The following is an 11548-nucleotide window of genomic DNA, read 5'->3' on the forward strand; positions in this document are numbered from 1 at the left end:
TCGAAACTTTTTGGTGCGAAAAGTTAAATTTAATTTTAAAATTATGACTTTTCTTTTTTGTAGTTCTGTCGACACACTAGCAAACAGAATAGTTTTCTCGAGGCCCTTGGACGAAAATATTATTTAAACACTTGTCGTATGGCCCAATTTTTTATTGTTCTACTTTCGAAAAGAAAAATTGAAAGCCCAAAATAAATTAAACAAATTTGTGCAAAGAACTTAAATACTATGCGGCATGAACATCATCGAGAAAGCACGTAATGCTCCTTTTAATGCTCCTGGGTCTTTTGTTTCGTTTTTTTTACTGTTCTGTTTTCGACCATAGACTTCCTTAGGCGCACTTACCGCTACACCCAGCCAACAACACAACCGAGCAAGCAAGAGTGCTCACGTGACAAAGGTAATTATAAAAATGGCAAATTTGAATACATTCCACGGCACGGATTAGTTTTTGCTGTTGTTCAATATTCATTTGCATGTGTGCGCGTGTTGGTGTTTGACGCAATTTTTATTTTAGGCTGCCGTGTCCGAAATAATATTGTTGTATAAATATTCACACGCACACACATTCACCAAAAGTAAACAACAGTAAAATATGAGCAAAAACAACAACAAGCCGATAAGGCACGGCAGAAGTCAACTCTGCCTTGCTGTTTGATTATGTGTCCATTTCGGTTTTAAGCCGTGAAAACATTGCATTTGGCAGTGTTGGCAGGGTTGGCAATACTCACACAAACACACGCAAAACATCAAGAGCATACATTTTTAAAGGTATTTACTTACACACTCGTACGTACTTCTATCAAAATTATTAAATCTCGCACATAACGAGGACTACTTTTTGGCTGATAAACTTTAAATATTCATGACGGAAAAAACTTTCCAATGTTTTCGTCGCATGTTTTCTTGTTGCATTTCAAATTTTATTTTTTTTCACCAATTCAACTTTTTTTTTTGCTTTTCCGTATGTATTTGACACACTAAAAGTGGACATTCATGTCGTTGTGTAAATGGCAAATAGTTACACTGCGTGGATCTCGCGCACCGAGTTTTGGATTACTTGATGTGGAAAACGAACGATATTGCAATACCTAATGACTGTGGTCTATACATTAAGTTTTCCTATGGCAGCATTAAAATTCATCGGTATACTCTCTTCGTCTATTTTGCAGATGAAATTCGAAAAGTTTTGCCACAACATCAATTTTTATTATGCTAATGGAAAAACAGAAATGGTAATGAAAATTTCTGTTGTTATTTGGTGACACATCTCTAATATTTGAAATCATACTGATTTCTGATGAATTACATCGGATCAATAATAATGGTTGTGATTAGCGTAAGATTATACTTCTCGTTATTACTTTTTAATTTTAAATAAAAAATTTTAAATTAATAAATGAACGTTTGGAATGAATAAAAATAATTTACTATATATGATTGAGAAAATATGCTACCCATATTTTATAGAGAATGGATTGAATTATTATGCGGTTATTTTAGTTAATTACAAAATAATAAATTTTATTTTTAAGATCAGATATGACGAAAGAAACTATTTTATAAACATAAACTATTGTTTTCAATAGAAGCTTTTGGAACAACACAATTTTATTTATTTTGAATTAATTGAATTTTTGGTTGACCATGCAGCTGTTTTGAGTATTCCAAATATCCATCATCAGTGGTTTTGGGAAATAATTTCTTATATTTAATTATTTGCAAATTATTTTTTGAGACTGCAAGTATCAAAGGTTGAAACAGTAAAAAATTGATTCTATTCTTAAGATTAATGGTATAAGCCTAACAAACTATTTATTTGTTAAATTATTAATAAATGTTGAACTAAATGTACGGCTTAAATACTGACTGCTAATTATTATTTCATATGTGAATATTAATAAAATTTCATTTTATATCAATAAATAAATACAAACCCTTACTAGTTGTATTCTGTCGCTCAGAAGTAATAATTATAATAAGATACTTATTATAATTAACCGAATATAAATATTATAATAACTTCACCGTATTTATCTGAAGGCATCTTCAAGTTTCCATGACTTGTAACATATACATATATCTTAGTAAGTAAAGAATTAGTAAAATATATAAGGTGTTGAACCTTTTAATATCATAACGGAGGCCAAATTATATTGTGAAGTATGGGAACGTGCAATAAAATCGTACAATGGACGCCAACTCTGTAATTTAATTAATTCACTAATTTTTAAATAAGTTATTTAACTAAGTTATAGTGTTGATTCAAATTGTAATAACGACTGCAACTATTTTTATGATAAATAACTTTTTTACAATTTATAACATTATTGATAGTTTCCGCAATCTGGAGATACTCGTGTTCAATAAATATAATAATTATTCGTAATGTGGAACATTGCAATTTATATATGGCATCAAATCTACATCAAAGTAACATGAAAGTGAAAGTAATCATATCCCTTAGTAGTGTAGTCAGGACTGTGCTAAAGGTGGTTATAAAGATAATATTTTTATTGAAAATGTTCTATAGTTAAAAACACTAATTAAAAGAGTTACATGATTGTGCGAATCAATATTATATATATAAACATTCATAGTTGATTAAATATGTATATATTGAAAATAATATTCTTGTATTCCTCTTAGAACTTAATTTAAAAACTTTACTCAAAAACGAATATTTCTACCATTTCTATTTTTTTCATAGTTACAAGGGGTGTGAAATACTTCCAAAAAAGTTGAAGTCGATATTGGAACTCAAACACAAACATAGAAGATAATCACACTTCAATCTGTCGCTTAACCAATGCGTTTGATTATATCAGACACGAAGTAATTCATGAAAAGACTAAAAGCACGGATGTTGTGAAGCTGTTACAATGACGAACTTTTAACGACTCATTTCAAGATTATCTAACGACAGACTCTAACAAAAGATTAACATGAGGATAAAAAGAAATAGGAGTAAGAGAAGAAGATGTGCAAGTAAATTTGAAAAATTGCTAGGAAAAATCAAATTTATTAGCATTGGTTCTGTGAAATATACATAGGAATGGCTGGAACATATTAGAAATTTCTTTTCCGATATTAATAAAAGTAAGTTATTATTATTATTAAGTTATTATATATTAGTTACATATAATTAAAAGACATTTCAGTTTAATATAAAATGTCTATTTCATTAGTACTGTGCTAACTATTTCTAAATGGGAGTTCTGCGCACTTTCATAATTTTTCTTTTAATTTAGAAGTTAACTGAAAACAACTTACCAAAAACTTCAAATTGGAATTTGAATAATTCCGTGTCTTTGAAAATATTTTTGTTTTAATCCGTGTCAAAATATTTATAAGTTGGAATTAAGGACATTTTTTATACATATACACCATATATGTATTGTCAAAAATATTAGCAATAGTACAAATTAAATATACATATACACCATATATGTATTGTCAAAAATATTAGCAATAGTACAAATTAAATATTACATATACACCATATATGTATTGTCAAAAATATTAGCAATAGTACAAATTAAATATTACATATCCATATTATTTTTTTTTATATTTTATTAAGTTTTAATACGTAAACTTAATTTATATTAAACAAAACATATAATAAAAAATTTCTTAAATAATTCAGGTAATATTTTTCTTTCTTACAAATTTTTTACAAATTTACAAATTTTTGGAGCTGTGTTAACTGAATAATCACAATAATTAAAACCAGCATTTATTTAATGAACTTTATCTCGAAAATTTAAAAAGTTACGTTAATCTGGTGTTTAAACTGTTTGTCAAGAAATGCTGTTTCTTTTTATTATTTTTCATTTCCGTAAAAAATACTTTCATTCCCACTTTTCCTAAGTGGCTTAATTTGGGTTAATTTTTACAATTACACCTTAACACGATTTTCGTATCCCAGAAATATAATTAATTCACTTTATATCGGTGGTTACAAAACTCAAAGGTCTACGTGATTTCAATAAACAAACCCACACATACACACATACACACACACACACATACACTTCCACATATAATCATGGATCCACATGCAACGTTACATTTCGCTGCTAAGGATAAAGGACATCATGCGAAAAACGAAAAAGTAATATTGTTAAATTTTTACTTTTTACTTTTTATTTTTGAGCTCGTATTTATGCCTTTTATTGCAACGGTGTCAGGGATTAAGCAAGAGTTTCACTTCACTTTTTTAAAATCCTTTTAATTCAGTTCTTTTGCTGAGTTTGAGTGTTATTGTTTTAAGAATTTTGTGGTACCAATTTTGTGCTTAAAACTGGGTTACAGGGGTTAATATTCAGATTTCATAGGGCCAAGCATCATTGTTTTGCTTCTGAACAAGTCTTGGTAGCTAAGAGAAAGAATAAAAAAGAGCACTGATTTTCAGTTTTTTTTTTGAATTGAAACTTGAATAAGTAAATGTTTTTGATAACAATTTTTTTTTGGGACTTCGAATAAAAATCATATTGGGTTTAAATTTAGGACATTTTCTTCTGGTAGGATACATGTATTGTGAAAAATGCAGGCAGTAGTATTTCAATTAAAGTTTAGAAGTCTATATTATTTTTTTATAATATTTGTATCGTTGCAAGGTATATTCTTCAAATGTCTTCTTATGATCGTTAATACAGAGAGATCACCTTAACATGAATACTTTCATACAGATAACGGCAGGTAAGGATAGTTCCCTTAATTGTTATCAGGATTTAAAGTAATATATGTGCAGCAACTTAATAGGAACTAACAGTAGCTAGTATTGTAATTCATAATTGTTGCAAATTAAGTAGAATATACAGTATCTTTGGCATATTTTCCGATTGATGATTATTAAGATATTTATGAAATTGTTTGTTAGCTCATCCGCAGGAAGAAACACACGTCTGTTCAGTTTCATGTACTTTATTAGAGAGAAATATAAAAAGGAAAAAAAATAAATGTACGGAGTTGCATTCATTACTATTTTATCTGATATGTGCGAGTTATACTTTTTGAAATGTTTTATACCAACAATTGTTAGTAATAAAATAATAAGAACTCATTTTTCAGAAAAATTGAAGCAATTTTAGTATTTTAATATTACATTATAACCTTTTTTAATTTAGCTTTTTAAAATTTAGTAATCAATCCATATTCCTCCTCGGGGACTGCCACCTTGACGTGGTAGTTACGTAGAGTCTTCAAGCGATATCGGCGGAAGCATGCTACTAGTAGGGCCTTCTTGACGGTAAAGTCGAATGAGAAGTAATTAAGCTAAGCGCAGTTCACCACGTAGCGCCAGTACTCATAATGAGCGGCTGCAAAAGGTGTCTGTTCTCCAGGTTAGAAGCGGTCTATTTAAAAGTGACCTGTACCTATCATCAGGGCTTTGCTCACTTCTTTACCTATTTTCTGAAAATAAAACATGAGTCTAATCACGATGGAATTACACTCTCTAAGTGGTATCCGTACATATACGGCGAGTCCACCTGATTCTGCAGTACAAACAATGGATTTGGAGGTACGAAACTCACGTTTAAACCAAATCTCTTCGTTAGGTACAACTGTAACCATACGTGAGGGGAAAAGAATACTCCCGCGGTTAGGATAGCCTGTCGTAAGAGGCGATTAATATCCCCCAGTGCCAGTTTGACACTTATGTAAGAAGTGTAAATGGTAGTGAGTTGTGGGCGGCAACTTGCGACATTTGACCAGAGATGATATTATCTGGTACTTCGGGGGTCAGTGGCCCGACAGCTTCGGCTGTGCTGACCATTGGCGTTGGACTCAAAGTGGTTGTAGTTAATACCCAAAGTCACGCGGGAAGAATGTTTTGCTTGTCATTCATTCGCCGTGGTGTGCGTTTCAAACCGGGTGCTGTGACCCAAAGATCAGCAGAGGTCAGTAGGTAGGCCTCGCATCTTACCAAGGTAGAAGTTATAACTTGCATGAATTTCTTCATTGGTACCGGCGGAATAAGGAAGGCTATTCCAATGGGGTGTTGATTGACGCTTAAATTAATACGTGTGTTAAGAGCAGCGTGGTGTTAAGCCATCGATGGCAGGAAATCACGTAAAAAACACAGGACGTCTGTAACCACACTTCGCAATGTTCCCCTGTGAATGAATTTATATTCATAAAAATTATAAAGCTAGAGAGGCAGTTAAGCAGCAGTAAACTCGTAAACTCGCTGTATATTTCTTCATTTACTGGAACAATACTAAGAACAATTAAAAAACCAAAGAAACAATTAAACAATTAAGAAACTAATTTCCGCATCCATAAATGCGGGCTGTCCTTATAAAATCTGATATTTTCCGTCTCATCCGTATCATCATTCTCAATATATTCTCGTATGCAAAATACACAAAGATCTTATAATTTTTTTAATTTATAGTAAAGATCCATTTTCTTGTGCAAAATAACATGCTCCGATTTAAACCATGTCTGGAAATTTTAATAATAGTCAAAAACACCTTATCTTTTCTTTTTTATTTTATTCAGAGAATAAGAAGCAGCAGTTTCATCGCTTGTATTATATATGGATATAATAACGTTTGCACGGAGATACCTAAAAACGCAGAAGACACAAGTACGGAATCATTGCATCTAGAAATACTTTACTAGACGTTTTCGTCAGCGTTATAAGAAATAATACTTAATACACAACTTATTAACTTAATAATGCTATTACTTTCTATGTGTTTAGTTTTATTATATATGTGTTATAAATACAATAAAAAATTTTATAAAATGTTTGTTTTTTTTTTGTTGTGTTGTTTTTTACTGAATCGGTGAATATACTAGCACCGATAAGGTGTATAAGGTGTTGGTATTATTGAGGGTTATGGGTTAGTAATCTTAACAACTATCAGTTTTATTAATTGTCAATTCCTTGACATACTTAATAAAGATAGATGTCTATAGTTTTTGACCGAATCCTTTTATTATACTAACAGCGATAAGGTGTATAAGGTGTTGGTTTTATTAAGGAGTAATCTTAACAACTATCAGTTTTATTAAGCGTCAATTCTTTGGGATGCTTAATAAAGATTTTAGTAAAAAATTAATTAAAGTTACGAAATTTTAAGTCATTTTCACTATTATTATTTATTTATAATATCAAAGCATTTTAGAAATCGCTGCTGTTGCTATAATGTGAGAGTATACCATAGGTATGTATATATACTCCGTAATTTAGTTTGAAGAGTGCAAGGACTTTCCATTTCATGAATTTCAATTGAAAGTCTATGTAAAGTAAAAAGCAACTCAATCCATATACATGCTTTGGTAATAATTTTTATTTATTTAAAGTGCTGAAAATGGTCTTTGTATCCGTTCTATTATTATTTCTACTGTCAGTGTTTCATGGTTGGTAACTACTTTAAAGTAGCTATCAGGCATGAGTTCTTTTTATTAAATTTGGAAAAATTGTTATCTCAATATTAATTTAATAAGCCATGCAGAATTGCAAGGATTTGATTTTCAGTAGTTCAAAATACAAACAAAAGATTTCAACTATTTTGAAATTCATTTCCGTTCCAAAATCTTTTTTATTGTTTTTGCCCTCAAAATAGTTCCATTGTTTTCAATTTTTAATTTAGTTCTCTCTGTTCGCGTTTCCTGATTGTGCATAAAATATTTTTTAATATTTTTTCTTAACTGCAGGCCAAAATAAAAAACAAGAAATGCAGTTTTCTAGAATTTTGAGTACAGTTTTATTCGCTTTATTTGGAAAATTTAGGTCATCTCAACGAAGATATCTTATTGTTTAATATAATAAATTGATTCATAAATGGTTAATTTTTAAATTAAAATTTAAAATTTTTCAACTGTATAATGGATTGAAAATATTTTGTTTATAAATAAAATTATAAAAAAAATTTCCTTTAAGAACTTAAACTTGAAACTCATCCTTATAATGCCATAACAACGTGTCCGGTCATTATTTGTTATGTTTCCTATGCCAAGGCATGGGAATTATTGGTGAGACATGTTAGTTTATGGCAGTTAAACAGCATTAATTGCCTCACGGCCAAATTTTATTCACAACAGCACACAAGGTGGCACAGCTGAGTAATACTAAACACAAGGATGTTCCATTAGCAGCTTTCTATTTATGTATGTTTTAGGCTTTGTGCTAATACATATAGTGCAATGTTGCAAGGTGATCAATGTTTATCACTCAGGACAAATGTTGTTTGAACTCGTGCAACTTCAGAGTCGGTGAGCTTAAATATGCTAACTAAAATACAGAGGATTATAGCAAATTGTTTCTCGTATATTGTCCTACAGTGGACTTCAAACATATAGTCACAATTCGTAGTCGTCGGCGGAAGAGGATATGGTGTGCACTTTAAATACACAAAGACTTCCGCTTTTGCGGCATTTGTGTGGAAAAAGATAAAACGAAATATGCTTCCCAGTAAAAGTATTTCGCAAAATGGGTAATAACGTAAAGTGCTAGAAAGTGAAGTGTGGTTTTATTAGTTTTTGATAAGTTTTACGATTCGAGTTATTATTAAAAAATACTTTCACATTGCTTTCGAACTATCGTAGCATGAATAACGGCAACATGCAATGGTTGGCTAAAATGCAAACTCACGAGCTCATTCATTTCATACTCATTTTATTTGCAGAGAAGAATATTTTTTTTACTGAAGAACGCTAAGAAAGGTTCCTTGCTGAGGATAATTTCTCGTGACTGCCTTAATTTCAATATTTCCAGTGTTTCAATAAAATATTAATTAAGTGAAAATTATAGAAGTAAAAAAAATAGAAGTGAATTTAAATAAAATACATTCTAATATAAAAAAAAATTTCAAATTTAAAAAAAAAAATTTAATTAACTCTCAGCTACCCAAGATTAATGATTAACGGAAGGAAAACGAGGCAGGAACCTTAGAGCTGTCATGCTTTTGTTCAAGTAAAATAATTTTTCCTAGTCATAGTTGATAGATACAATCTTTATATTTTATTTTTATATTAATCTATTTGTTATGAGCTAGGTTTTAATAATTTTCAACTGTCAATTAAAATTTATGTAATAAATTGAAGATATTTAAAGGAAAAATTTTTTTTTTATGTGCCTTTAATACACCTCATTTTTTTTTTGTCTAAACTATATATTCGATAGCTTCACTCAAAACGGCTATATGTTGTAAATAGTGTCTAAAAATATTACTATTAAGATGGGATCTCAGTTTTATCACATTCTGCGATTAACTACGCAGAGACAGCAATTCTATCTTTCAATTTATTTTCTCTAAAGTTGTCATATATTATTGGTTCGAAATGCGACATAACATATATTTAATATATAAAGTATTTTTTTTTCTAAATTTCCTTCGGTGCTTGTTTAATTTGAAACCTCAAAGTTTAAATCTATGACAAGATTTTCTCTTGAACATATGTGTGGTCTATAGCAATAATGGAAAAATCTTCAAAAACAGTGGTTTTAAAGGATGAATAAAAATTTAAGAAATTAATTTTATGTTTTTAGTAAACTTGTTACGAATAAATAAATAATCACTTTTGTTTCAGGTATTCTTCCCCAAGTTTACTACCTTCCCTTTACTACCTTTGCAACGTAAGGAAAAAAAAATAATTTTATGAAATATTTAAAACATCTCCCACCCCCAATCTGACGAGAAATAAGGAAATTCAAAAAAGAATCTCTAATTCAAAATTTTTTTATATATTTATTTATAATAAGTTGACTGAAGACATAAACTTCATATCTCTTCAAATAACATTAACTCTTCAAAATCTCAAAGTTTTAAATCGTTAATATCCCCAAATTAACCTAACATCATTAAAAAATTAAAAAAAAATAGTATTTAGTGTCTTGCTTTGGTCCTAAGGTATACAATTCGATGACATAGGTAGATAGGTAGGTTGAAGTGGCGGCCTTGTTTCCAAAAAGCCCACTTTAGCTCAAATTATGGCCCATTATGGTATCACAGGAATAGCATTAATATGTACATAGATTTAAATCTGTATACAGCCAACGCCGAAAAAGATACAGTTCTATAAACTTGACCAAGTCCCTAACATTATAGGATGACAGCTCACTCAGATCGGTGAGAAAAGGAAATCCGAAGATTTTTAATCTTCTTCTAGCTAAAGAAGGACAGTGACACATAAGATGGAGCACGGTCTAATCCTCACCCTTAGAGCCACAACCTCGACAAAAATCATTATAGGGTACACCCATTCTCATAGCATGCCTTCCTATTTCGCAGTGTTCTGTCAGCATGCGATGACATAAGTTATGACCGATTTTCAAAATTTTACAAACACATAATTTTATTTTTTTTAAAAACTTTTATATTTTATGTGAAAGTATTGTCACTTAAAAAAGATTTAATAAGACAAAGTTCCGAAAAGTTGAAATTCATTATTGGTTTTGATATGTCATTTATCATTTCATTGAAACAATCCAGTATATGATATATGATTGACAGTGAACATATTTTCGAAATATAATTTATGTGAATATTGTGTTTATGTACAACGATGTTGAGATGGAGTTGAGATGTGTATGACATTCTATACACAAAATATTTTCCTATAGTTTGTGCGAACGTTCAACAAATTTAAAGGCTACCACAGTTTACAGGATTCTGTTAAAACTGTATATATAATGTTAAAAATGTATAACAATCAAAAAGTTCCGTCTGAACATGTTTTAATGATTAAGCAAAATGATTGAAAAAGATGCATTGCGAATATAAAATATATACTTAGAACTGTAATTTTAGTTAATTAAATTAACAGAAATTATGCGATACTATACTATTTGCACTGAGCACCCAGTTTATAGAAACTGGGTGCACATTTTCAGATACTATGTATCTGATCTGGCGTGACTGACATGTCCCTGTCACGGTAAATTCCGTTCGCTCTTATTTATGGTGACAAACATTTTAGTTAACTATTTGAAATGTGTTCCATTTTTTTATTTGTATTAAAAGATTTAACCACGTTTCGCTTACCTTTTTCATCATTTGGTGTTATTTGATCATCACTCATTTTGATGAATTTCCGTGTGCTGGGTTTTCGATGCTAATTTTTTCCTCGTGGAGTTGCACCCGCTTCTCGTTGTTTATGTGCTCGAATGTTCAGCCGATATCGCAATTGTTCGTCTTGTCTGCTGCTGTTTTGCCGTTGGCTTTTTCGCATTTGTTGTACCAACACCAGAAGCTTTTCACACCTGCTTACACATCTAATCTCGTCAAAAAGGACCACATCGTCCTTGTGCTTTGTACTTTGTGTTTGTGTCGTTCGTTTTTTTCCTTTAACTTTGGCGCGTTACTTAGATTTTAATTTTTCGTATGTTATTTTCTTTTTGTTTTATTTTATTTGTATTTTGTTTTGCTTTGCTTTGTTTTGGTTCTATTATGTATTATGTATTTATTGTATTTATATTACGTTCGTTGAGCTCTTGTTGGCTTTTCTTGCGAGTGTTGTTTCACTTGTACAATTTGCGCAATTTTGTTGCTTTTGTTGCTTTTGTTGTTTTTGTTCTTCGCGCTTTAAC

At 30.2% G+C, this 11548-nt stretch overlaps 1 protein-coding gene across 1 annotated transcript in view; it reads right to left on the minus strand.

Annotated features, from left to right (window-relative positions):
* The window catches only part of LOC119675111 (sodium channel protein 60E-like), a 149770-nt gene extending 138428 nt beyond the window's left edge, over positions 1 to 11342 (minus strand). Inside the window, exon 1 of the mRNA XM_038086297.1 lies at positions 11004 to 11342. Coding sequence (XP_037942225.1) covers positions 11004 to 11040 — 37 coding nt within the window. The 5' untranslated portion in view covers positions 11041 to 11342. The remainder of the gene's footprint in view (positions 1 to 11003) is intronic.
* Between the last annotated feature and the right edge of the window lie 206 nt (positions 11343 to 11548).

Source organism: Teleopsis dalmanni, chromosome 2 (genome assembly GCF_002237135.1).
Source record: "Teleopsis dalmanni isolate 2A chromosome 2, ASM223713v2, whole genome shotgun sequence".
NCBI classification, from domain to species: domain Eukaryota; kingdom Metazoa; phylum Arthropoda; class Insecta; order Diptera; family Diopsidae; genus Teleopsis; species Teleopsis dalmanni.